This window comes from Eschrichtius robustus, chromosome 3, assembly GCF_028021215.1.
Source record: "Eschrichtius robustus isolate mEscRob2 chromosome 3, mEscRob2.pri, whole genome shotgun sequence".
Lineage (NCBI taxonomy): Eukaryota > Metazoa > Chordata > Mammalia > Artiodactyla > Eschrichtiidae > Eschrichtius > Eschrichtius robustus.
In genome coordinates, this window is record NC_090826.1 from 32,212,934 (window position 1) to 32,240,752 (window position 27,819).

The following is a 27,819-nucleotide window of genomic DNA, read 5'->3' on the forward strand; positions in this document are numbered from 1 at the left end:
AGTTATGAAACAATTTGAATCAAATATATTAAAATTATCATATTTTAAACTTGAACCTTACTGTATTACAAAGAGAGAAGCCTATAAAATCAGGCCAACAGTAATAGAAGATCTGTAACTCTAAGTACATGTAAATCACAAATTTGTAATGCTAGTAGCTGTCTCAATGAGTGTCTCTTGTGTCAGACGCTGTACAAAGCCTCCAATGTAGTATCTCATTTAACCATCTTGAGGCTCATTAACCCTCACAAGAACCACTGAGGTGTGGGTATTGTTCATCCCATTTTACAGATGAGGAAATGGTCACAAAGAGGTTTCTTAACTCCCCCATGCTCACTCGGCTACTAAGCGGCAGAGCTGAGATTTGGTTCTAAAAGTTGTACTTTTATCCACTTGTACCAGCTATGCTATGTAAGCATTATGATACCTCTGTATTACTTGTACTCCCAGTTTTTCAGATGAAGTGACTGAGGTTCAAAGAGACAGCCAGAGTCTCACAACTGGTGGAGAGTTAGGAGTTGAACTCCTGGCTCCAGATCATTAATAGAACCACCACCCTCTACTGGAGTGGTGTAATGTAAATAAAAAGACCTTGGGTTGTAGGGTGTGCATAACATAGCGTGTGCATAGCAGTTGGACTCTAAAATGCCAGAAGGGCATCTACACCGGTCTCCTGCACTGCAATGCTTAATCCATTTTAGAGAGTGGTTTAATTTAAAATGTCTAAACATCTCTTAGTCACTTTTTACAGTATTTCTAACTGTTCTAACACAGCGGTCCCTCTCTAGATAAAGTTCAAGCAGTATTCCTGTTCAGTGGTCAGAATTGTGAGGCATTCATAAAAGAACCACTAAAACCAGTGAAGTTTGTGTGCTTCTCTCAGGCAGCACAAGTTGGAGGAGGCCCTGCTGTTTTCGGGCCAGTTCATGGACGCTCTGCAGGCCTTGGTGGACTGGCTGTACAAGGTGGAGCCGCAGCTGGCTGAGGACCAGCCTGTGCACGGGGACCTGGACCTGGTCATGAACCTCATGGATGCCCACAAGGTGAGCGGCGAGATCTGGGCTGCGTGGAGGGCAAGGCCGTTGGGTCCTGCACCTGTGTGTGCCTTCTGCCCATGCTGCCCTTCTACGGCTCCCCTAGAAAGGAAGTCTGAAAGAGCCTGTGTCTCTGCTTGTCAGAGAGGCAGCTCCCTGCTCTGTGTGTTTAAACAAACTGTTACAGGGATTCTGCATCAGCCACAAGGAATTTGCCAAAGTTGGTTTGATTCAGATTTGCCAGTGTGTAAACTTCTCGCTGAGGGCCACCCCCCCTGCAATTTCCTGTTTATATCTCTCAGTTGAGTCGAAATGGATTTAAATTCAGGAAACCCTCAAGATATCCATTTCCACTGATTCTTAAAATGAAAATGAGTGCTTTTTAAACTACTTCTGAACCTAACAAGCCAGCTCTGCACACCAGCGTTTAGTGTAACCCTACACCTGTACGTTGAACTACATACTGTCCTCCTGCTTCAGCACAAAGTGTTGAGCTTTACCTTGAAGTTACACCAAATTCTTATGTGCGTGGCAGGTGGGCTCTTACCACGGGGGAAGGGGGGAGGGAGGGATAAATTGGGAGATTGGGATTGACGTGTACACACCACTATATATAAAATAGATATAAGAACCTACAGTATAGCACAGGGAACTCAATACCCTGTAGTGACCTATATAGGAAAAGAATCTAAAAAAGAGTGGATATATGTATATGTATAACTGATTCACTTTGCTGTACAGCAGAAAGTAACACAACATTGTAAATCAACTATAAAAATTAAAAAAAAAAAAAAAAAACTCCCACAATTCTGGAGATGCTATAGTACAGCGTAATTCCTGTTTCACAGATGAGACTGGGACTCCAGTTAAGCAACTTACCCAAAGTCACGCCGCTCACATTCAGAGCCACATCCTGTGGTGGTTCTTTCTTACTTGTGGTCCCACCTCCGTCTGTGCATAAAAGACACACAACTGGAACCTACCAAGGAGAATTGAAGGAAATGACTACTTTCTCTGTGGTTTTACTTCTTGAATTCAAAACATTTGTAAGACAAACTAATTCTCCTGTTTTCTTTTCCAGGTTTTCCAGAAGGAACTGGGAAAGCGAACGGGAACCGTTCAGGTCCTAAAGCGATCAGGCCGGGAGCTGATTGAGAACAGTCGAGATGACACCACTTGGGTGAAAGGGCAGCTCCAGGAACTGAGCACTCGCTGGGACACCGTGTGTAAACTCTCTGTCTGCAAACAGAGCCGGCTTGAGCAGGCCTTGAAGCAGGTCAGGCAGCGCCTGGGGGTGGGCCTGAGCAGAGTCAGTCTAGCCTCTTTATCAGGATCGGTTTCAGCCAGTCTTGTAAGGAACACAAAGTCAAGAATTGATATTCTAAATGCTCAACAAGATTTTAACCCGCATCCGTATTAGAGAAATAATGAATTTAGTTGGTTTTTCAAGTTGCACAGATGAAAGATGACCTTTGTGGGGCTTTGATAGAGGCTTCAAGTGCCTGTGATACTCCATTGAGTTCAGGCCAGACCGTTCCCTGGCATACCATGTCCAGGACCTTGGCTGCAGAGAGAGGTTCAGTCTCTTGTGCTTGGTTATTTCAGGCAGAAGAGTTTCGGGACACAATTCACATGCTGTTGGAGTGGCTTTCTGAAGCCGAGCAGACACTGCGTTTTCGGGGGGCACTTCCTGATGACACAGAGGCCCTGCGGTCTCTCATCGACACTCATAAGGTAATCCAGCCCCCGGGTGCAGGGACCCATGCCACCCACATGGGGAGGGCGGCCCCGCCACCAATGGAAAGCAGTTTTTGCTTAGAAACATTAGACCTCGTGTGAAAAGGAGCAAAGCCAGAATGGGCCCAGCTTACTGGTTATCAGGAATGAGAGGGAAACGATTGGTGGGTTTTGTGACCCCTTAAAGACCACTCGTCCACTCATTTTTACAAAAGTAGCACATGCTGGTTGTAAACAAGTCAAACAGCTGGTGTTAATATAGAGGAAAACATGGGCTGCTCTACCTTTACGCCCCACCTGCACACGCCTTGTGTGACTTTCCTTACATTACCAGCTCCAGGCCCTGATCTGTGCCCCTAGAACTGCTCACCAAGCTGCAGAATATAATACAGTGTCTGGGGCTTCAGTGTGACTGTGCTAACAAGGTGGGAAATGTTTCCTTTTTTAATTTTGGTGTTTCCCACTGAGAGATTTTAATCATGGTTTTGTCATTGCATTGTGTTGTAGGTATTTTTAAAACGTTGTAGTGTTGGCAACAAAGTAGATTTGCCTTTGAAATTTGTAACGTAATGTGCATATATGAAGTTTGGGAAGAGGGGGTTGAGGCACCTGGGGTGATTCTGATGGGAAGACAGGGCTGGGAGCTGGTGGAGCTCACAGACGTGTGTCTTCAGGAGCTTCCTCTCCGGTTGTTAGGAAGGACACTTGGTCTCTGAGTCCAGGAGAAAAGCTATGGTCATTCGATTGCCTTCTGTTCTATTAGTATTCATAATCTTTTTCCTATCTCATCTTGAACAAAAAAAAAAACAAAAAACGTTGTAGTGTTTTGTAGCTGTCACTGTATGTGTCCAAGACAACACCATTTACACATATGGAAATGAATCCAAGCAGGAATTCATAAAAAGAGAGAGAGATCAGGAAAAGGGTCATGCCTCTGTCTCTCTAGTCCTTATCATCTGTGCAGAGAAAGTCATTTTTATGAAATCCCTCGCTTCCCCCCACCTCTGAGAACTGGAAAGAAAATGACAGAGATGCCTAAATGCAGGCTTTTAGAGGTCTGTGTCAACATATAGAGTTGAAAAACACAATAAAGTTGTTCTCCCCTCTCAGTGTAAACTAACAGTCGCTGCTAGACTAGGTTTAAGGTTTTGGTTTCAAATCCTGTTTGTTTAGGAATTCATGAAGAAAGTGGAAGAAAAGCGCGTGGATGTTAACTCAGCAGTGGCCATGGGAGAAGTCATCCTGGCGGTCTGCCATCCTGATTGCATCACTACCATCAAACACTGGATCACCATCATCCGGGCTCGCTTTGAGGAGGTGAGTTCCTAGTTTTAGAGGAAGACCGCACGTGCCCCGTCAAATGGGTGAACAGCAGTAAAATACCCCAGAGCTTCCCCACCGCCACGTAAGGAATCTTTCACTCACTGTGAATATCTCAACAAGAATCAAGTCATTCGCATTTTAGTAGTGACTGTTTTCTTGATAATGTGCAGAAACCTGGAAGGATGGTGCTGGTGTTGTGATGTGTTCCTTGATGACGTCCGGTGGACACGTGGTGTGTCCTTCCCTCCTTCCTGAGAAGTTCTGTGTCTAATACCACGTGCTACATTTGCTTTCAGGGGAGCTGATTTCTTATTCCAGCTCTGTCTCCAGAATAAGAGTGAAGCCTCTTGACTGCTTGGGTGGTCTTTCCCCTAAAAGTCATTGTTAGGCTCACACAAAAAAGGGCTTTGAAAACGAGGGATGTGCTTGACTGAGAGCCGACGGGTTCCCTCCCCCGCAGGTCCTGACGTGGGCCAAGCAGCACCAGCAGCGCCTCGAAGCCGCCCTGTCAGAACTGGTGGCCAACGCCGAGCTCTTGGAAGAACTTCTGGCGTGGATCCAGTGGGCCGAGACCACCCTCATTCAGCGGGATCAGGAGCCAATCCCTCAGAACATCGACCGAGTTAAAGCCCTCATCGCTGAGCACCAGGTATCCTCACCACGTCGTGTGGTCGCGTGTTTCCTGCATGGCTCGTGGAGCCCGTTTCCTTGGCCCTGTGCATCCGTGTTTTAATTGCTGCTGAACATACTCCCGCAGACTTAGCGGCTTAAAACACGCTTACTGTCTCAGAGTTTCCGTGGGGCGGGGCTCTGGGCCTGAAGTAGCTGGTTCCCCATCTAGGGGACCAGGGGACTTCTTACCAGGCTGAAATCAAGGTGTCGGCCAACACTGCAGTTCCCACCCAGGCTCTTTCAGGTTGTTGGTGTCGTTCATTTCACTGCAGTGTAGGATGGAGGTCTCCCTTTTCTTGCTGGCGGTCAGCTCCTGGAGGCCACCCTCGGGTCTTAGGCACACGGCAGTCTCACAGCATGGCAGCGTCTGTCTTCAAAGCCAGCAGGAGACCCTCCATCCTGCTCTGACAGATCTTATAGAATAAAACGTAATCCAGGGCTTCCCTGGTGGCGCAGTGGTTGAGAATCCGCCTGCTGACACGGGGGACACAGGTTCGAGCCCTGGTCCGGGAAGATCCCACATGCTGCGGAGCAACTAGGCCCGTGCGCCACAGCTGCTGAGCCTGCGCTCTGGAGCCCGCGAGCCACAACTACTGAGCCCGCGAACCACAACTACTGAGCCCACACGCCTAGAGCCCGTGCCCTGCAACAAGAGAGGCCACCGCAATGAGAAACCCGCGCACCACAACAAATAGTAGCTCACGCTCACCGCAACTAGAGAAAGCCTGCGCGCAGCAACAAAGAGCCTACTCAGCCAAAAAATAAATTAATTGATTAATTTTTTTTTTTTTTTTAAACATAATCCAGGGAGTGACTGCCCACCCTTTCCACAGGTGTTGCCCACACTTGAGGGGGAGATTACACAGGACATGTATGTCAGGAGTCTTGGGGCCTGGCTTAGAAATCTGCCTGCCGCATCCTGTTTCTGTTGACTTGCCTCTGTGCCAAGGTCCCCATTACCTGGGACCTACCCCATTACACCTGGATTCAGAAAGACCTCTTGCATGAACTCAGAGATGGGCCAGACAACACATCAAACTAAACTGAACAGAGGAAAGCTCAGTTAGGAGACAAATGTGGGTTTTAACCATGATAATTTACACCAAATGCAAGCATGGATCTTGCCTAGTTATACCGTGGACATAAGGTCTTTTTAGCATATGTAATTAGCCTGGCCAGTGAGGACTCCCTGTACTTCCCGTCAAGGTTACCTACATTGACCCCTTCTCTCCTGAGTGAGATTATCTTCTTCCATCAGGGCCAGTCCCTCTCCCTTCTGTTATCACCTCTCATTCCTTGTGCCTTTAAGCTCCCCCATCTTGTGTCCCCCCATCTCTCTGACAATTCTTTCTCAGTCTTCTTAGCTGGTTCCCCTTCCTCTATCCACTTGTTAACGTTGTTCCCCGAAGTTCCATTCTTGACCCTCTTCTCATACCTGAGGTTGTATTTGGCCCGACACCTTCAGCCAGCACCTGTACACCAAGGGCTTCCACATCTCCTGGCTTGTCTGCAGCATGCAGGAATCCAGAGGCAGCTCTAAAACTCCATTTCATCCCTGCTTCCTGGCCCTGACCCCACCCCTCCCTTCCACCCCTGCCTCCTCTCTCCTCATCCACCCAGTCACCCAACACAGGAGTGACTCCATTTTCTTTACCCCCTACATTTAGCCAGTCATCAGGTCTTACCTGTCCTACTTTCAAAATACTTCTTGGCTCCTTCTCTTCTGCCCTGGCTCAGGCCCTCACTGTGTTTTGCCTCAATTACTGCAGTGGCTTCCCAACTTGCCTGCCTCCCCCCTTTCCATCCTCCCTCCTACACTGAGGCCAGAATGATAGCTCTAAAACAGAGATCTGATTGTGTCTCTTCTATGGATCGGAATCCTTCAGTTGCCCACCCACCCGTAAACACCCTCCCGCGCCCCCCCCACGCACACACAGATTGCTCTCAGAATAAAACCCCAGTCCCTTAGCCTGACACAGGCCTTTCTGGACCTTTCTCCTGCCTACCACTCCAGCCGTCCCTCTTGCGTCTCCTCTGAGTGTATCCTCAGCTCAGCCAGTGATCAGCAGGGCCCTGGCTCACTCCACTGTCAGGCTTCCGTGGGACTGCCCTGCCCCCAGTGTTTGGCTCATTCTTCATCCCGCAGCACACAGCTCAGGCACCAGCCTCCAGACAGCCTTCCTCCCCACCTCGGGCTGTGGCTGCCTGTCCTAGGCCTTCTTTCGGAACCCTGGGTGCCACTCATTGCTCTAACTATCTGGTTTCCTCACTCAGCTGTGAGCTCCTGGAAGGCAGAGCCATGTCTTATTCCTTCAGGTCTCCAGCACCTGATGAAGCGCCTCACTCAAGGCCGCAATCACGTTTCTTGAAAGGAGTGCAGCCGTGTACGAAGGCATTTGCAATTGGTCCATCTGTCACAGGCTTGGCCCTTGTTAGTAAGAAGTTGCCTCATTCCATCTTAGTCCAAGAAAACTCTCAACCCTTTTCCTTGTTGTTTGTGTTTAACAGACATTTATGGAGGAGATGACTCGCAAACAGCCTGACGTGGACCGGGTCACCAAGACGTACAAAAGGAAGATCATAGAGCCAGCCCATGCGCCTTTCATGGAGAAGTCCCGCGGTGGCAGCAGTACGTGGCAGCCTGTTGTGCAGGATGCTTCCTTCCTGCTCATTGATGAGTGCTTCCCAAGTGCCCAGCAGAAATTTCTTTTCCATTTTCAAAAACCATATTGGATTTGAACGAAAATCTTTTTTTGAAACTCACTTTTCTTACACTGACAAACAGTAACTAGACTCCAGTTTTTTGAACTGGTATGAAATTTGGAGTGGTTAAGCAGATTCTTTTGCAGTGACCTTTCTATGTTTTGGTCATCAGCGCTGACTGTTGCGCTAATTTCATCATAAAATAAATCTGCCCCTGCAGAACCATTGACATTTCCTCAGTTCGCTAAGGTAGGACAGAATCGATTAAAGGTATGAGACAGGGACCTGTTGGCTGGGGAAGAGCATCAATGGTTTTTAAGTCAGTGTGCTTCCATGTCTAAGTGTAGCCAGGTCCTGACTTCCTTTTCTCAGTTACTGACCAGATACCATTATGAAGATCTTTTAGGTTCATACAGGTGGCAGTTTCTCTTTGTGAACTGACAAAAGCAGCTTTTCTAACCTCTTGATTATTTTTCCTTTCAGGAAAGTCTTTGAGTCAGCCCACACCTCCTCCCATGCCAATCCTTTCACAATCTGAAGCAAAAAACCCACGGATCAACCAGCTGTCTGCCCGCTGGCAGCAGGTGTGGCTTTTGGCACTGGAGCGGCAGCGGAAGCTGAACGACGCCTTGGACAGGCTGGAGGAGGTGAGGCCCCACCAAGCAGCCTTCCCTGGAGGGAGGTGACTTTTATCAAAACACAGCCCTTCTGAGGCCCTCTGAACATGACCTGTGTGCCTTGACCCACTTACGCAGAAGGAGGAACAGAGCAGTGTAGGCCGGGACTCTGTCCTCCAGGCCCCCTGGGAGGAAAGACACATGTGAGGAAACCAACAACAGATAGGCCGTAGCACTGGTGGTGGAAAGCAGGCAGCCAGCCAGTCCGGGAGGGTCCGGCCTGTGGCGCGACCCTCCTCAGCACCTGGCCTTGGTTGAGGATCAGGAGCATAACTTTGCAAGGTCACCGCCAAGTGTGGAGTTTCTCACAAAAATGACCATTCCTGAGCCTTTTGTGTAGATGCAAGCTACCCAATTATGAAACGAGTAATTTTTTTATCATCCTGTTATTCTATCAATATTATTCTTCAGTAGATTATGAAAAGCAAGTCTATTTTGAAGTATCATTAACCAATCTAAAAAATATAGTACTTCACTTCCTAGTTTCTAAAACAAATTTCTAATATCTTTTATATTTTTTTTATTTGTGCATATCAAAGCAGCTATGCCCAGAAGTGAGTGTTCTGTGTTTTTTGTTGTTATTTCTGTAGATCCAGTTGAGTTTTAAGCATATTTGGTTTTGGCTTTTTCTTTTTTCCCCATTCCTTCCAACTTTGGAGTTTGAAAGACCAGGGGGAAAACCGCTGCACTGTTTAAGTCATTCTGAGTCTGTGTCACTGACATAGTCCAAGTAGCTCAGCATCATTCTGCCCACTGCATAGGCCTGCTGCCATCTACCAGGGCCAAATATTTAAAATGGGAGTCGGAAGGACAGTTCACTCCCTCTGCTGCCATCCCAAAGAAATGTGCTTGGGTGCAGGACTGGATTCTTGATGCTTCCAACCGGAACTCAAATTATCTCAGAAGACCCGTGGGGAGGGGGGCTGAGCCTCAAAAACACAGGCCTCTGTGTGATTATAGTTCCTTTCAAAATCACTTAAGTGAGGAGTGCTGAGGACGTCTCTTCTGGGATAGAATCCATTCTCTTACATCTAAGGGGAAAAAGTGCCAAGGGAAAGCAAGGCTGGCTCCACCCATTCTTGTTCTGCGTGCTCCGTATTTTCCATGGTGGTTGTTCAGTTACCGTTTCTCTCGCTGCTCCATTTTACCACAGCTTGTGTAAATAATCATGGCTTTAAGTGAAGGAGCCAGAGTGTGCGTTCCCAAAAGATGCAATACACAGATATCATTGTTGGTCCCCCTCGAAAGGCCCGCATGGCTTTGCTGGATGTCTGAAAGTTTTGGTATGCTCTGGGCAGGTTTGAAGGCCAAACAATAGGTCTTGTTGACACCTCTGATTTCTGTCTAGTTGAAGGAATTTGCCAACTTTGACTTTGATGTCTGGAGGAAAAAGTATATGCGTTGGATGAATCACAAAAAGTCTCGGGTGATGGATTTCTTCCGGCGAATTGACAAGGACCAGGATGGGAAGATAACACGTCAGGAGTTTATTGATGGCATTCTAGCATCCAGTGAGTCCAGTCGTAATTCCTTGCACCTACTTTGTAGAGGCAGGCTATATTCTGGCTAAACAGTCTTTCTCAAGTTAAAGCTGTAGTCTTAGGGAAGAAGTAATGCACCTGCTTACTAAAATTGGTCTATTGTTTTGATGGAGGGAAGAACCTCCATCATTTTGCTGGGAATAAAAAAAGCAGGTCTTGTTTGACACATTATGGCAAGCAAAACACATTCGAGGTATAGAAAAGAAGCTAACTTTTGTGAATAACGAGGTTCTAAGTACAGGCAGACCTTGGAGATATTGCAGGTTTGGTTCCAGACCACCGTAATAGAGCAAATATTGCAATGTTGTTTCCCAGCGCATGTAAAACTGATATTTATACTATACTGTAGTCTATTAAGTATGTAGTAGCGTTATATCTTAAAAAACGATGTACATACCTTAATTTAAAAATACTTTATTGCTAAAAAATGCTGACCATCAGCTGAGCCTTCAGCAAGTCATAATCCTTTTGGCAATATTAACATCAAAGATCATTGATCACAGATCACCATAACAAATATAATAATAATGAAAAAGTTTGAAATAGTGCAAGAATTACCAAACTCTGACACAGAGACATGAAGTGAGCAAATGCTGTTGGAAAAATGGTGCCGACAGACTTGCTTGACACAGGGTTGCCACAGACCTTCAATTTGTTTTAAAAGGGGGAGGGAGAATATCTGTGAAGTGCAGTAAAGCGAAGCACAGTAACATGACGTACGCCTGTAAAATGTTTTTTAAAATAAGTTTTTTACAATATCAGTTTCTCAATAGGAATTCAGATTAAATTTTTATTCCTTCCCGTTTTATTGAGATATAAGTAGCATACAGCACTGTATAAGTGTAAGATGTACAGCATAATGATTTGATTTACAGCCTATGAACTAATTATCACAGTAAGTTTAGTGAACATCCATCATCTCATAGGTACAAAATTAAAGAAATAGAAAAAAATGTGTTTTCCATCTGATGATAACCCTTCGGATTTACTCTCTCAACGACTTTCATATGTAACATACAGCAGTGCTAATTAATTATGTTTATCATGTCGTACATCACGTCCCTCATGATGTCAGTTTCTGGCATCTGTATAACAGCTTACAAAACGTATGATCGCATTTATTTTCAGCAGAAGGAATAAGGCATAAAGTTGTAAGTGACTTGCCAAGATCACAAAGCACATCTCACAGCTGTGTTACTTCACATGGGTGGCCCAGGAAGGCCTGTCTGGAGGTAATAGTTGAGCTGAGACCTAGGTGATGATAGGATCCAGCCATGTCAAGATTTCAGGGGAGAGATAGAGGCAGAGCCACAGCAGATATAAAGTGCTGAGATGGGAATGAAGTTGGCATGTTCTAGGAGTGGAAAGGTTAACACGGCTGGAGTGTCATGACCTTAGAGATGGTAAGATGTGAAGTTGGAAAGGTAGGAAACAGCCATCAATGCAGGGCTTTGTTGGCCATCATGAACGGATCAAATCTTATTCTAAAGACAGTGGGCAGCCAGCAGAGGTTTCCATCTGAGAGACAGTATAGTCCAGTTTACGTTTTAATAAGTCACTCTGGCTATTGTAAACATTCACACTTCGGAAAGCAGTTGTCAAGAACCCAAGGCAGTAATCTAAATGTAGAAAAACTTTATCCTATTAATTCCAAATTGTCACTCTCCTGAAATAATCTATATATTCCAACAACAGTGGAGTGGATAAGTAAATTCTGAAGTTTGTTGGTAGGCCTCTGGTTTTAAATTGCATTGGGGAGCGGGGTAGATGAGTGTATAAGCAAAAATGCCAAAAAACTGAGTATGCTCTGTGTAATATTTTTTTTGGTGATTTTTATCTTCTTTATAATATTTTATATTTTCCAAGTTTTCTAAAGGGAGTATGTACTGTTTTCCAGAAAAAAATCAAGACAAATTTTTTTTAAAGAAGTATTTATATAACCACCAACCAACCAAGTAAGCCCTCTTAGCTAATGTTCCAAAATGTGATTAATTTTCTCCAGAGTTCCCTACTACCAAGTTAGAGATGACTGCTGTTGCTGACATTTTTGACCGCGATGGGGATGGCTACATTGATTACTACGAATTCGTGGCTGCTCTCCATCCCAACAAGGATGCTTATCGACCAACAACTGATGCAGATAAAATTGAAGATGAGGTACGGGAAACAGTTGTATTTTGAGTACATTTTTGACCATAGGTTACTGCTGTCCTGAATTTGGTTGGGTGTAATTGCCATATCAGCCCTTCAGCGTGTCTGTTGGGAGGTGATTATCTGGAGTTCTTTTTGGGGATCCCCTTTTGGATGGTGTTGCCCCAGTGGATCTCCGACTCTTGAGCTGTATCTCAGTCTCGATGCATTGGTACCTAAATGAGTCACCTCTGTGTGGTGCTCTGCAGCTTGCAGCGAACCTCTCCAGGGCACCATGTTGCTTAGAACAGTCCTGAGATCCTGCCTCGGGATGCAGGAGAGCGTCTTCGTGTGTAGCATTTAAGGGGTGAAACATAAAGTAATGTTTAAGATGGTGTGTACCCAACAAACTTTCTGCCTAATTAAGAACTGTATCATACTGAAAATTGTATCCCATCAAAAAGTGTGAATTCATTGGTAGCACATAGAGTTGATCCTGGGATGGGAGAGGCAGTGGGCCTGGTCTTGGAGAGTGGCTTGGAGCAGCCCAGGACTGACTTCCAGGGAATTTGGGGCTCCTAGGTTGAAATTTAAATCAGCTCCTAGTTTGCTTTATTAGTCAGTTAATATTGATGCATGCGTATTAGCACACTTGAGGAAATTTTGAAGCAGGATGGAAGAATGTGTTGTATCATTACTGGGGAATTTCTTTCATACTCAGCGTCTGAGTATCCCAGTTAGTGAGACTCACAATAGAAGATAAACGCATGTGTCAAAAGCCTGAGATGCCTAAAAAATATGTAATGAAGAGCTTCTCTGATGACATATAAAAATCTTTGTTTCTCTGAAGAGGAAGTCTTGCTTTACCCTTCACACTTTTCTCTTTTTCTGTTGTTTACAACCAATAGGTCACAAGACAAGTGGCTCAGTGCAAATGTGCAAAAAGGTTTCAGGTGGAGCAGATTGGAGAGAATAAATACCGGGTAAGAAAGAGAAAACCAGTCCTTTGTGGTGGTCATTCCTGCTGTGTGGCCCTTACAGGTGAAAGCAGCCTGACACACAGCAGATGGCTGATCCCACCTTCCCGTTACTGATGCTTGGAGTACCAAAGCCAGTGGGGACTTGTAATGCGATCAGTCTCTGGCCCTCACCTCTGTAGGTGCCAAATGTCAGGTGTCCTGTGGGCTGAGCTTTAGTGCCCCAGATAGTTGCATCTGGAAAATAGTGCCGTATCTAGCCAGCAGTAGCTTGTATGGGATCCAATATAGGAGACATTTCAGAGCCCTCTCTTCACTGCCGAACAGGTCTTTGAGGAAATGGAGGCACCTTTATCATAAGATAAGGAAACAGTTATCTAGTGACTGACCGTTGCCCCCAGGGAGCTGGTCATTGTGAGCCCAAGTGGCTCGCAGGCTCGGAAAGGGCTGGAGAAGCTCTGTCCAGGCTCCACAGGACGCTCAGCCTGCTCAGTAGTCTTCCCTGGAAAGCTGTGCCGAGCGACGCCGTAACTGACAGTGAACCGTGCTGTTTTAGCTTCTTTGGGGACCAGGGCGGGGCATAGAAGGGATCTATGACAGGACCCCTAAAATGTATTCAGCATTTTGTCAGGGTTCTCTACAGTCCGAAGGAAGATCTAGGATTGGCAAAGAGGATTTAGATGGCCAGATAGCACAGTTACGTGCACCCAGTTAGAAACAGGAAAATGAGGTTCCATTAGCACGTCACAACTGTCTTCAAGGTCCAGCAGAGCTACACTGTGCTGCTCTGAGCCGGGGAGTGGAGTGTTGGGTGACTCTGCCTTGGATCCAGCCCAGGGCTTTGAGTTAATAAGGCTCCAAGCAATCTTATAATGGTTTTTTTTCTTTTTTTTTTTTTTTTAATTACCTGTGAGAGAAATGACTTAACAAAGAATATGGTCAGTATGTGTCATTCTGCTTGGAACTGGTAATATGATTACATGATTTTCATTCCTTAGTGTTAATTTGACAAAACGTTCTTTTCTCTCTTTTTTTTTTTTTCTTCCTTTTCCTCCATCCTTTACTCTTACTGTCTGTAGTTCTTCCTCGGCAATCAGGTACAGTGTGCCTTGCAAACGTTCTTTTTGGTGGAAATGGTGTATGTGGCTAATGCTGCCTGTTCTTTGCTGTGGGGAGAGGACGTAATCTGAAGCATGCCTGGGTCATGTCTGGTAGTCTTACCAAGTGGAGAAACTGCTAGCAGGGCTAGTATTGTAAAGCTGTCTCAGAAGCAAAAGGATATAAGTACATATAATTTTCCATTTAAAATTAGATTGGCTGAAGACGATATTTTGGCGGGCTGAGTTAAAAGTAGTATGGTTCTGGGGAAGTTAAAGCTATGGTATCAATCCATCCCACTTCTAAAAAAGAGCCCAGTCTTGTCAGAATACCAGACAGCACAGTTCTGATTTACACCCAAGTCTTTTGACCGTTAACACAAATTTTATAACGCACACTAAGTCAGAAAAGTCTTAGGGTATTTAAGGTACTGTGTTTAAATACCTTACTAAAATTTTAGTTATCTGTGCTTATGTTATATTTTATAATCATAAGGGATGTGAGAAGTAGAGTGTGGAACTCATACTTGGCTGTAGCCTGACGTTTGCCGATTATGGCCAGCCAGCATAACCTAATGGGATCAAATTAGACTTGCAAAGATTGAATGCTTTTGACTCCACTTGGTAACTCTAACCTTTTAGATCTTTTTGAGGGCTCTGGGGTCCTATGTCTTAAAGTGGAAGGAAGTTGCATGGGTAAAATTTGTCTTGTGATATGAAATCAGAAACACTAAGAGTTGATTTGAAGCCTTCAATCAAAGTTCCAGGCACTGCTTTAACCACCAACTACAGTAACATTCTGGGCCAGTGGGAAGAACAAAGGATGGAAAGAAACTAAAGACAAGAACAGTCAAACTGGCTTTAAATAAATCATTGCATAAGAGTGCCAAGTAGTACCTGAAGGTTGTACCTGTTTGCTAGTGACTGCATGTGGGTACCAGGGGCCCCTTTGAAGTGGCACCTATGTCCTCCTCTACTCCACTGACCAGCAGAGGGTCAGAGGGTTAGTTCCAATGTTTGGAACAGAATTATGAAGTTCACTTTATACACGAGGCACCTGAGGCCTTAAGGACCACTGTGCCAACAGTCACACGGCGAATGTTAGAGCAGTGACGCAGAGAAGGAAACAGACCTTACTGTCGCCTCTAAGACTGTTTGGAGGTCTTTGCCTCACTGGCAACCCCTCTCTGCCGGATTTCTGCAGGTCCCTGTTTTTAGAGCTGCTATAACTCATTCCACATTCATCTCTCTGGCCTCCCCCAGACACTTTGGCCCCCGGCTTGGGTCAAACCTCCTTATCCCTATAGCTCAGTAAAAGCAAGTTAGAATCTTTCAGAGAGAGCTTTAGTAAGAAATTAAGGGGGAAACAAGAATGAAATCAATGGAGTTAATTCTAAAGGCTGACAGATAAATTACAGGGCACAGTAATGTAAGAATAAAGTACAGCTTGGGATGCCTTCCTGATTCCCTCTGGAGGACACATAGGCCCTTATTTCCTTCTTCCCCTCACTTATCCAGAGAGAACCCCAAACAGTGTCTTGGGCCGGCACTGCCCTTGGATCTGGTGGAATCCTCAGTTCCTCCCAAAGGGCCTCCCCGTTCCCACACGTGGGGCCAGTGTCTGAGGGCAGCTTCCTTCCCAGGACAGGACCTTTATCCCCTTATGTTTCTGGGTCCCGACTTCAGTGCTCTTTACACTACACCATGCTGTGGCTGCAGTCACTTTGTATGAAAACCTAAAACCTGCATGAGATGAAAGATGGAGGACCATTTTTACTTCCAGAGAAAAGGGCTTGGGTGGGGGATGATATTTTTTCAATCATCTTGCCTGTATAAACAGTGAGCTTGAATCAGTGTAAAGTAATACAGAGAATTACCACAGAAATATTCATTTTGAGGGAGGTTGGTTACGGGTCCTTCTTAAACATCCTTTCTGGCATTTTCAATTTTGTGCCTTCTTTCAAAGTTATGGTTCTCCTTTATAACTTTGAAAATCCTAATTAAGTGATTAAATTACCCCCCTCAACATTCTCCTTGAATTAAACAATTTTAGGAATTCCATTTCTCCAACCATACGTTTGATTTTTGTTTTGAGATCTCAGCATGATTCTCTTTTGTTACCTCTTAACTTTTATTTTGGGAAAAGGATAATTTATGCAATGGGAAACTCCAAATGTTGATAGGGCTGGGAAGTAGGAATATTTGGCAAGTAAAAAAGGAAAAATAAATATCAGAAAATCATGCTTGTTTTAACATCCCAAAATGATTGTTGAAAACTACTTAAAATCAGCATGGTAGATTTAAATTTTAATTTCTTCAACTGAATTTTAGTATAAACACTAATCATTTGTTCAGCTGAAGAAAATTTTCTGCTGGTGACAACACAATTAGAGAATACTTAGGGGTTTATTTCTGAAAATGATGTGGAAAATCAAATTTCCTTCTAAGCTTGTAATAATGATGATGCTTTGCAAGGTTTTCCTTGAGACTTGAAATATTATTTGCTGTTCTCCATTTAACTTTCGAGCACACTGTATTCAGAAGCTGACATCCACCTTATAGCTACCTTTTCTTTTATGGAAACAAACTAGCTTAACAAAGAATTGTATCATTGGGTTTTAATTTGGGCAGAATCTTTAAAAGAATCAAAGTGAGCTAAAGCCTTGTCTGTCCTCCTCCCTCCCCTTTGGAGCAAGGTCACAACCATCAACAGTTAACTTTATCGGAACAGAAAGTACATCAAGATAATGACCTTTAGCTTTTCCATATTTTAAGTTTTTTGTGAAAAATGCAAAATAGTGAGAGTTAAAATTGCCCCCAAACCGTGAAATTGTCATTCTGTCTGAATACAGTGTGCTTAGGGAAGAAAGTCTAGCCCTGCTCTCGGGCGCCCTCGCTCACCATCTCCCCTTGGCCCTGCAGTTTGGGGACTCCCAGCAGCTGCGGCTGGTCCGCATCCTGCGCAGCACAGTGATGGTCCGCGTTGGGGGAGGATGGATGGCCCTGGATGAATTCCTAGTGAAAAATGACCCCTGCCGAGGTAAGAAGCCGTTCTGAGCTCGTGTTACTTGTTAGCTACGCCCTCACCACTGATCTTTCATGATTCCACAGGGTGTTGGTGGTGGGGTCTGTTTGTTGATTCTGTTGTTAAGCTGCCCAGGTGTCATCCCACTAGCACAGATTGGGACTCGGGGTGCAGGGCAGACCAGGGAGAGAGAGCAGGAGGGTTTGATGCTGTCAGGGGAGACGGGTTTCTAGGGACACACTAACGAGAATTGGGAATTTATTGGTGTCATCAAATGTTTCTGTGTGAGGGGTTAAATTAACACCAGCCTAGAGAGAAACCCTATAAAGCCCTGCCGGTTCCCTGTTAGTGCTGCAGATGACTTTGCCTGTAATTCCTGCGTCTGAAACTCAGAGAGGGTATTGGGCCCCTCCTAGGCAGGGGAGGACTGGGAGCTCCCTTAACCAGGAGAGGAATAGAGAACACCTAGCAGTGAGCCTAGGCACTGCATTGTAAGGCATATGGTCACCTAAGTAAGTCCATGGGGTCTCAGTCTGCTTCAACCTAAAAAGGCCCAAAGGCCAAAATGGTCTACTCTTTTAGCCCAAAGGCCAAAGATAACAGTCAACTCAATGTGAGTGATGGCATCTGCAGCTAGAGGCGTGGGAGGGCCGCAGCAAGCGGGGGATGATCAGATTCCGGTTGCTACATCCCGTTCAGCTGCTCCTTTCCTTTCTCCTGTTAGCCAAGCTGCATGTGGGTACACAGGAGGCTCCCCCACTGTCTGCCAGTTTGTCTTTCTTGACCAGTTTCTGCGTTTCCTGCTCTGTTTCTTTGTGTTTATATATTTTTTATTCTAGTTCACCATCCTGGGAGTAAAATAAAGCGCTCTGATTCCAGCTCTTCGATTTCCAGTCAGTCTCCCATAGGTTGGCTTTTAAGCTTTGTCCCTCTTACCCACATCCCAGCCCGTTGAGAATGGCTTTGCTTTTTTAAACTGTAGCATCTCTTGGCTCTGTGGTATCTGCTGCCTTTATGAATGCTTTGAAATAGCCAAACCATAGCTTTTCTAACTATTATAAGTTGACAAAACATAAAATATGCCTGTTGAGACAGTACCCATGGAATTCGTTCTGAGTTTCTGTTTATTTAACAAATACTTATAGCTTTATATACCACACACTGTTTTATTATAAGACCTTACAAACAATAAGACATTTACACCTCTAGGAGGTGTAGCTACTATTACTATCTCCATTTTATAGAATAGGAAATTGAAGCATAGGAAAGTTAAATAACTTGCCCGAGGAGAGGCAGCTAATGGCAGAGACAGGATTCACATCCAGCACACTCTGGCTCCTGACCTCCATGCTGTCTCTCAGATGCTAACATACCCAACACCACCCTTTTTCACATGTGTTTTACTGGTTCCAACTGCATAATTAAATTAGTAAGGCTTACTTATAAACCGAGCAGAAATGTTTACAGTACTGTTATGTCACCTCTTTGGAAGTGATTTATAGTCAGAATCTGAAGCACTTGAAGCTAAAGGTTCTCACATGAATTCAGACACGCTCATGAATTAGTTCCTCTTAACTCATTCTGCATTTACTCCAATAAACCAGAGTAATAATAGAGTAATAATTTTCATTAGGATTTCCTTTTTATAAAGTAGTCTTAAAAACACCTATTCTGATAAAAACTAGAGCGGGTTTAAATTAGTTTTAGAACTTAATTATATTGCAAACCAATTTCTTTGATATAAAAGTGCCCTCTGGGGCTTCCCTGGTGGGGCAGTGGTTGAGAGTCTGCCTGCCAATGTGGGGGACACGGGTTCGAGCCCTGGTCTGGGAAGATCCCACATGCCGCGGAGCAACTGGGCCCGTGAGCCACAATTACTGAGCCTGCGCGTCTGGAGCCTGTGCTCCGCAACAAAAGAGGCCGCAGTAATGAGAGGCCCGCGCACCGCGATGAAGAGTGGCCCCCACTTGCCGCACCTAGAGAAAGCCCTCGCACAGAAATGAAGACCCAACACAGCCATAAATAAATAAATAAATAAATAAATAAACTCAAAGTTTAAAAAACAAAAACAATGCCCTCTGATTGTTTTAAATGAGGAGATATATATATATATATATATATATATATATATATATATCTCTTTTTAACCTTAACTCAGTAAAACAACATTATTCCTTTCCAAGTCTATTAATAAGGTTTTATTTTTCATGCTGTGTGTGATTGAACTAAACAAACAAAAGAGATACTGCATGTGACATTTTTGGAATCTTTGACTGCCTGTTTGCTGCCTGCTGTACTTGCTCTCTTTACGATAACATTGTGCTGCTGGCCAAGGAGAACACTGCTTGCTTTTTCCTTATCTTGTTAGCTAGAAATTGGAACCCCAAGGAGATTTGGGAGGGCCATCTAGGAGCTATTTTCTATGGAACATAGTAGCCTTTTTCAGCATCCCTTGGAGCAAACAAGGTAAGGCTTTCCCCCGTGCCTTTCCAGGAATGCCCTCATCCCAATTCCATTGACTACAGGGTCAAGAACTCCCAGCATCTTAGATATCATAACCCTACCAGTGATGGACAGGATGAGCTACATCTAAGCAAATAAAAAATTGTGCTACGAGGGGAACACTTAAAGGCCCAGGTGGATGTAATACATGACTTAGAAAGGCATGAACATCACAAAGAGAAAAGTTCCTTGAAGCTACCTGAGGTTCTGTGAGGATTACTGTGGCTTATAGAAGCACCACTTGGGGTGGATTTTTTTTATTCATTTGGGTTGCATTTCCTTGGCTCTCTGCACCACAGAGAATGTTACTCTGAGGACAGTACCAAATGTATGACGGTATTATAATACCAGTGTTGCACAATCGTGTTATCTGCCTTTACACAGTCATTTAAGAAGATGAAAGTTGTCTCAGACTGCACGTTGCTTTAGCCAAATGTAAAAGGTAAAAGTATTCAACTAGGTAGGTTCCTGGTACTGCCAGAATTGGAGATTTCACTTTCTGAATTGAGCCATGGCAAAGGAAATCATGATGTTTGGATGGAGGTAAAACAACGTCCCTGCCTAATGAATAGGTGCACATTTACCCTAGGGTTCCGTGAATGTTTCTGAGCATTAGACAAATTAATTCCCCAGATTTTACTGAAAATTTAGAAAAACTTTATGAAGATTTAAAAGACACAATTTGGCTTAGAACTGATTTTTTTTATTATTATGGTAAAATACACATAACATAAAAACTTACCATCCTAACCATTTTTAAGTGTACAAGGTCAGTAGCATTACATACATTCACACTGTTGTGTTACCATCACAATCACCCATCCACAAAACTCTTCATCTTGTTATACTGAAACTCTACCCATTAAACAATAGAACTGAATTTTAACTAACAAGCCTGTTCCAGCCAACATCGGTGGCCAGCAGTAGTCTCTTAGAAAATGGTGGTCTCTCTGGTGGTTGAAAAACTGAACTTGAAATGGCTGTCTTTGGGGTCTGGCCCCCAAGATGTGATCTTCAAAAAACCAAAAAAATCATGGTCAAATGCGTTTGGAAGACACTGAGTTAAAACTAAACAGGTTTCTTTGCTGCAGGACTTCTCGGAGCTTATACAATGCTGATTGATTGCATTAGGGAGAGAAATGTAGAATCCAGTGTTTACTAAACTCCTCTTCTTAGGAAACCCCTCAAAAACCTCAGTTTGGGAAATTATGCTGTAAGCAGTGAAAGACCATGGAAAGATTTGGAGCTGTTTAGAGAGATCAGGTTTTTACTTAGAAATTCAGTGTGGGGAATGAGGAGTGAGGGAGGGAGGGTTGGGGTTAAGATGAGAAACAAGGAGACCATTTGGAAGCCTGTTACAGTGGTCCAGGGTGGAGGAGATACTCCATGAACCACGTAATTTTAAGGGGTACAGGGAAGGCTCAGGGGGATTCAAGAGGCATTAGAAGGTGGAATCAATAGTAGACTGAACTGCCATCAGGAGGGAGGGACCTACGTCAACAACCGTGTCTAATCAGTTGGATGTAAGGTTCTGGCATCCAGGAGAGGTCTATGCTGGGGATGTATTTGAGAGTTAGGCAGGACCGTATGATGGCGCTGAAGTCTCAGATGCATGAACTCATCACCAGATCAAAAGTCTAAGCGGGAGAACAGGACTATGGATGGAACCAGGGGAACATCGGCGTTTAAGAAGTGGGTGGGATGGAGTAGTCGGGAGAAGGGGGAGAGGCAGGAGAGCGGGGGTCCTGGAAGCCGAGGGCAGAGAGTGTTTCAGGAACAAAATAGTAACTCCCCCGAGTGCAAATGACAACAGCAGAGAGGTGTTTTTACCTGTCAGATTATCAGGTTTTTACCTGATACATACACATGTGTACACACACTCTCTCTCTCTCAATACACAGAGCATTGGCTGGAGTGAAGTAAATTGAATATATTCATACATTATTTTTGAGAGTGTACATTGGTGTAAAATTTTGTAGTTCAGTTGACAAGTATCAAAAACCTTAAGTGTGCATCCTTTCTCCCCAGCAGATCCACTTGTAGAAATTTATCCTAAGGAAGTCATCATGGGTGGGCACAAAGACTTTTTACAAGTAGTTTGTCACAGCGTTGTGTACAGTGTTTTAAAAATTGTGAACAAAATACAAGGTTGGTGAAATAAATTATGTCGGTACGATGAAACAATACTTTGCAGCTAGCTGAAGTTACGCAAGACACTTCAGGCATGGAGGAATGTTTCTGATATTTTTGTATCTTTTATATATATATACACACACATATACACACACGGTTGTGCAAAGGAATAAAGACACCAACATTTTAGTAGTCCTGTCCCCTAAGATTAAGCAATTTTTATTCTTTGTACTTTTCTGTAGATCTCAACCTTTCTGCAATCTAAAAGCATCCCCCTGAGGCAGAAGTTGTCGGTACCCTTTGCCAGTGATTACAGTAGTGTGGTGGGGAAGGAAGGCGGAGTGGGCTGAGCTGGCGTAGATGAATGCAAGGAGCTGGGCCGGGCAGAAGGCAGCTCAGGTGCAAGCCCTTGGTTCTGGTCCCAGTTCTGCCACAGCGTTCTTTGACCTCAGCCTCTGAATGCTTCAGTTCCTTTGTGACATGGGGATGCTGACTGGTCGCTGATAACAGTCAAGTGCAGTGTTACACATGATCACACTCTGTAAACTGTACAGTGCATGGGGAACATGTTATTATCGTTACACTTAAAATGTCATTGCCCTCATCTGCAATGCCATTTCAAAGTCTTCCTCTTGTGTCACTGTGTTGTTTTCTGGGAGGGTGGTCTCAGTGAACCGTTAAATCTCTACTAGGTTTAAACCACACGTCTTAAGTTCTTTATGGCTTAGGGCCATAAACAATTCTTTTGGGGTCCAAGTCCTCAGCTGAGTAATGATTTTCATTTGTCAGTGTTATCTCAGTGCTTGCTGTGTGTCCACCCTTGTGCTTGGCCCTTTAGCAAACATAAGATAAATAAGTGTTTAGCGATGTGGAATCTTAACTGAAGTACCCAGGTTAGCGCTGAAGGAAATTCTCTTTGAGAACTGGACACTGAGGAAAGTGCTGGAGTTTGGAAAATGGATGAGTAGGGAACAGACGGCCAAGGAATGAACCTTGAAGGGCATGTTCTGTTGGGGCCTAAGAAGGGAGGAGACAGCTTAGCATTCCAGGGACCAAAAGTCCTAGACCGTCCAGACAAGAAGGACTCTTGGACATCAGTGAGCCTGACTGATCACCTCTAGTGAGCCTGAGGAAACAGAGGCCCAGAGCAGGAAGGATCCCAGTTGGGGGCAGAGCCTGCACTGTAACTCAGGGGTTTTGATCATGCAGGTTAGTCCTTTTAACCTGATACTTTGATATGTCAACTGAGTATACTGAAAAGAATTTGGATTTGATTTAGGAATTTAGACCTCTCTGCTTGGACACTCATGCAACCTGATTTAAAATCCGATTCTACCAAGATTCCTCAAATTTCTTGAGGACATGTGGAGTTGGGCAGGAGAGAGGGTAGGCACAATTACCTGAAATCTTCTAAACTTGTAGTTTCTGGCCAAAGTAAAAAATCTAATATAGGAAAGAAAGACAAATACTTTGTTTCTAATGGTTCCCTTTTCCCAGGCTTTACCAGCAGTTCTGTTTGTTTAGATTTATCTAGTACATCCTAAAAAGTGAGCAGCTTGGGGATGAATGAGCAGACAGAAGGTGATTGCAGAATAGCACCTTTCAGTGAGGAATAATCTAAGAACACATTCCAGAGGAATTATTTCTTCTAAATTCATAGCGTCTTTCACATTTAATGTTTGTGTTGGCTGTACTTGGTATCTTCTGACCGAATCCAGATTTTGGGTTCTGGTCTGATGGCTCCAGGAAGCCGCAGGACAGCACTGTTGGCCTTCAGTGGTGTTTCCACACTCTCCAGCTGGCTGTCCCTCTCCCACTGCAGGTGTGCCTTCAGCTTCTCATCGCTTTCAGCTTTTGACTTAACGGTTTCTCACTGGCAAGTTTTGTGCATGGCCTTGATCTCTCTCTCTCCTCCCACGTGTTTACTTCTTAATGATTTAGTCCGGATCTTTTTACTGTCCTGAGTTCCTGGACCCCTTTCTTTAATATTATTATCGACTGAATTCAAATAGAAGAGTCTAGGTGACGTCAATTTCAATGATCTGTTTTTCTCTACTATTTCATTACCGTGTATCATGCAACAGTTGAGCAAAAAGTACACATGTACTATGAGAGAGAAAAGAGGGGTTTTGATTTAACCTCAGAGGTTTGTGAACTGCTACATCTGCTTTCTCTTGACCCCAGGGGACAGTGGCAAGGCAAGATCGTGACCACAGCATGGGATGGTGCTTTCTACACAAAGACTTCTTTATTACAGCAAACCAAGGGGCTTGTTAGTTAGTGTGTCTGCTGTGGGTAAGAATCATGACAAGGCTGATAAATCATGAATTTATCCCTATTCTAAAAGAATCCACAGATGGTACTAAACCTATAAATTATATAACTGTTATCATGGGGTCAAGCATCTGTATGACCATCAAAGATATATTTTTTCAAGGTTAACTGTTATTGTATGTGTGTGTTTATTCCCTTTTTAGCACGAGGTAGAACTAACATCGAACTTAGAGAGAAATTCATCCTGCCTGAGGGGGCATCCCAGGGAATGACCCCTTTCCGATCACGGGGCCGAAGGTCCAAACCGTCTTCCCGGGCAGCCTCCCCTACCCGCTCCAGCTCAAGTGCTAGTCAGAGTAACCACAGCTGTACGTCCATGCCGTCTTCTCCAGCCACCCCAGCCAGTGGCACCAAGGTACGTACAACCTGCAGTGTGACCTCCTTCCCCGCTCCCAGCTTTGCAGATGTCCATTGTTCAGTGTAGCCTCTGAAAGACCCCAGTGAGGAGAGGCACTTGAAGACATGCAGACCAGGCTGGCCAGGCCCTAGTGGTACACAGATCCGGACCTTTAACATGACTGAAGAGGACATTATTAAATAGGAACTCGGGTTGTTAAGTCCAAAGCGCTTCTTTTCCACATATTCCCATTTTGAGTTTGAGCCCATCCAGTTACTAATCTTGAAAATCCAGGCACTATCTGTGCTGCTGGAGCTAACAGAGAAGTTTGTTGTTACGACGGGTGATGGATGAAGAATGCTGTTGCCTTTCTGCCTGGTCCCTTTCATCCCGTTGGACTGATGCGCATTTTATTTTGTCTTCTATTTCTTTAAAATTCAGTGTCTTCTGTTTATTTTTTTTTTATGTTCCCAATTTGCTCCCTTTCTGTTCCACTTTCAATTATTCCCGTCCTTCCCTTTGGATTTCCGTTTCACAGACTCCACTTCAGTTCTCTCGCTGTTATGACAAACCCTGGTTGGTAAACAGTAAAGCTGGCACCCCTGTCAGGGACAGCCACTATCCTGACCTCCAGCTGTCCAGCCCCGAGGTAGAGTATGGCTTTGCTGACTAAGGACACAGTCAAGACCAGGCCCTCGCTCATGCCGAGGACTTGACCAGCTCTTCTTCCTGACACGAGTCCGTGCTCTTTTCCATCTCTGTGGTGCTTGCTCTCACAGCTGATTCATCTCGTCCAGTGTTTTTCAGGGGTTTCTAACTCGGATTCACCAAAATTGGAGATAAATAAGAGATGCCTAAGACTGGATTGTTTAACAACTTCCTAACAGTCTTTAGAATGGTATTTGTTCAGGGTGAGAAACAGTGGTCATCTGTGGTGATTTGTTTATTGATATTGTTTATAATCAGGCCTCTTGGAGCCTCCAGACGTCATATCTGACACAGACGAGTTATGAACACTTGAAATTCAACGACGGTGCATGTTCAACAGTGTTCTATCTTTGCTTAGGACAGAAGAGTGGCTGGTGCCCCCGCCCGAGCCACATCTCCGGGGTGGTGGTATTGCCACAGTGGCCCGGGTGTGGGTGCTGCCCTCTCCTTCAGCCAAACACAGTATCAGTGAACACTGCTCTGAGGCTCAGGTTTTAGCTTCTGAATTCCTTGGCCTAGGCACTTGGGTTTCTATAGCCTTGATTTGAATACACATGCCAGCAATTAAGCATGTTCAAGTACAGTCATTAAAATGCCCAAGTACTGTTGGAAGAGCAGTGTTTCAGAAATAAAATGTGGACTAGAGGCTTGTGTGATAGCGCTACAATTTGCATTCTAGCTCCTGCTGGGAAACATTGGGTTCTTGTGCCGCAAAAGGTAGCGTTGCCATTAGTCACGTAAAGCTTCAGCCAATAGAAGCAGGAGGTACAAGAAGCCAATGCCCACGAATGGACTTGCTGCTTTGGGATTCATCCCACTCCAAGCTAAAACTCCAATTCAGAAATACATCTGGCTTAGAACATGATCTGGGGACCCACTGACACTAAAACCCCACGACTCAACCTGCTTATCCTGCTTTTCTTCTTTAATGGCTCCAGTTTCATGAAAGTCTCAAAAGTTCTAAAATTTTTAATGTTTTAATTATGAAGTGCCAATTCTCATAGGATTCTGATAGATCAGCATTTTTGTTTTGTCTTAAGGTTTTACCTTTGGTTTCATTTCATTTCGAGGTTTCATCTTTCCTTACCTACTGGTGTTCTGCAGGCTGTGTCCTGACGCGGACGCCCAGCCCGGCATCTCTGGCGCCACGTCTTCCCAGCAGCAGTAGCTTCTGAAACTGGTGCTCTTCCTCCTGTGTGGGCCAGGAGGGTTTGTGCTGGAATGTTAATCCCTCTCTGTCGCTTTTGCTCTTTCTTTATAAAGATATAAGAAACACCATGCAATGGGTTGCTTTACTCTTCTCTTTGTATAAACATCTTAAAAGTCCTAGAAAACAATTTACACGATTGATTTCAAAGAAAAATTGGAATAGCATGCTGTGGCATGAGTGATACTTAAAACAGATTTAAAATATTCTTTCTCCAAATTAAATCTTTAAAAAAAAATACACTCAAATGGGAAATGGAGCTCCTATCAGCAGCAGTAATGATTATGTACATCTTTCCAGCTCTTCTCCAGTTTAGGAAGTGCTTCCACACATGACTTATTCACTCAACAAGTTTTTATTGAGCCCCTCGTCTGTGCCAGACGTGGTATTAGGTGCCAAGGGTGTGACAGGGAACAAAACAGTCCCTGCTTTTATGGAGTTTCTGCTTTAATGCAAGAGATTCAGGCAACAAACAGGGAACTTTCCTGGGCTGTTACAGGAGGAACAGCCAGGAGGCCGGTTGCTGCGGTGGACTGAACGAGAGGGAGTGTGGTAGGGATGGGGTCTGAAAGGCAGGACCCTTCCCTGGTTTCCAGAGGGAGAAGTGAAGGCACAGATGCCAATTTAGATAAGCCAAGAGCCCAGACCCAAGCTCAGTTCTTCTGGCCCCTTGTTCAGAGCCTTGTTCCTGACATCACAGCCCCACTCTTGCGTGCTTCTCCTAATCATTTATTTGATCAAGTCAAGTAATTTAATCTGCATTCTGCCAGTGAGGAAATAGATCTTTACTTGACTGAAGTTACTGCATCTATCTAGTAGGGATTGGAGTAATATTTGGATCTCCATGTTAAATATTTGGGGTTAGAACTCATATGTCACATTTCTAACCCCAAAACTTTGATACTTGGGAGTATTTGGATTTTTTTCCTTTACTCATTTACCATGTTTCTGTTTGTTATAACTACTATAATCTTACCATTTGAGGATTTTTTTTTTTTTTTAGTAGAAATTTGTCCGTAAGATAAAAGGTATTGGAAGACATTTTAAAACTTTTAATTGGGACATGAAATCTTTATTTTGGGAATCCTCAAAATACATGACCTTTAGAATAAAATTCACTAAAATATTAAAAAAAAAAAATACATGACCTAGGACATTTTCAAAATAAATCTTTGTTTTCCTGGACTTTTAATTGGCTTTTCAATTGATTAGACATAAGGAGGGCTTAAGTAGACCTTTTAAAGTGGAATTTCTACCAAAGATTACACCAAGTAAATATGACCTTTTTATTTTTTTTTTTTTAAGATTATTCCATCAACAGGCAGCAAGTTGAAACGACCAACACCAACTTTTCATTCGAGTCGAACATCGCTTGCTGGCGATACTAGCAATAGTTCTTCCCCAGCCTCCACAGGTGCCAAAACTAATCGGGCAGGTAAGTACCTGCCCCAGCACTTCTGCAGCAGGATGAGGGTGAGGGGAGCGGCCAGGCTAGGAATTTGGAAACAGCAGCCTCTCAGCAATGCTTCACTGCTCCCCAAGGAGCAAATAATGAGAGTAGCACTGAGGTGAGATGCCGAAAGACAGCCCTGCAGATTTCCTGCCGACCTTGACTTCTTCTCCTATCGGTACAAGTAGCTCGAACCTTACCTTCTGAGAGCAGATGCTCTCACAGCCAAAGC

At 44.2% G+C, this 27,819-nt stretch overlaps 1 protein-coding gene across 7 annotated transcripts in view; it reads left to right on the forward strand.

Annotated features, from left to right (window-relative positions):
- MACF1 (microtubule actin crosslinking factor 1) overlaps positions 1-27,819 on the forward strand; it is a 328,417-nt gene that overhangs the window by 299,332 nt on the left and 1,266 nt on the right. For 6 of the 7 annotated variants that reach the window (XM_068539571.1, XM_068539573.1, XM_068539572.1 and 3 more), the window contains 15 exons: positions 884-1,043; positions 2,116-2,310; positions 2,640-2,768; positions 3,945-4,088; positions 4,555-4,743; positions 7,275-7,395; positions 7,953-8,116; positions 9,495-9,657; positions 11,690-11,844; positions 12,726-12,800; positions 13,874-13,891; positions 16,814-16,931; positions 24,029-24,240; positions 24,761-24,871; positions 27,443-27,572. In XM_068539571.1, coding sequence (XP_068395672.1) covers positions 884-1,043; positions 2,116-2,310; positions 2,640-2,768; positions 3,945-4,088; positions 4,555-4,743; positions 7,275-7,395; positions 7,953-8,116; positions 9,495-9,657; positions 11,690-11,844; positions 12,726-12,800; positions 13,874-13,891; positions 16,814-16,931; positions 24,029-24,240; positions 24,761-24,871; positions 27,443-27,572 — 2,084 coding nt within the window. The remainder of the gene's footprint in view (positions 1-883; positions 1,044-2,115; positions 2,311-2,639; positions 2,769-3,944; positions 4,089-4,554; positions 4,744-7,274; positions 7,396-7,952; positions 8,117-9,494; positions 9,658-11,689; positions 11,845-12,725; positions 12,801-13,873; positions 13,892-16,813; positions 16,932-24,028; positions 24,241-24,760; positions 24,872-27,442; positions 27,573-27,819) is intronic. The other variant, XM_068539576.1, reaches the window with a different exon arrangement.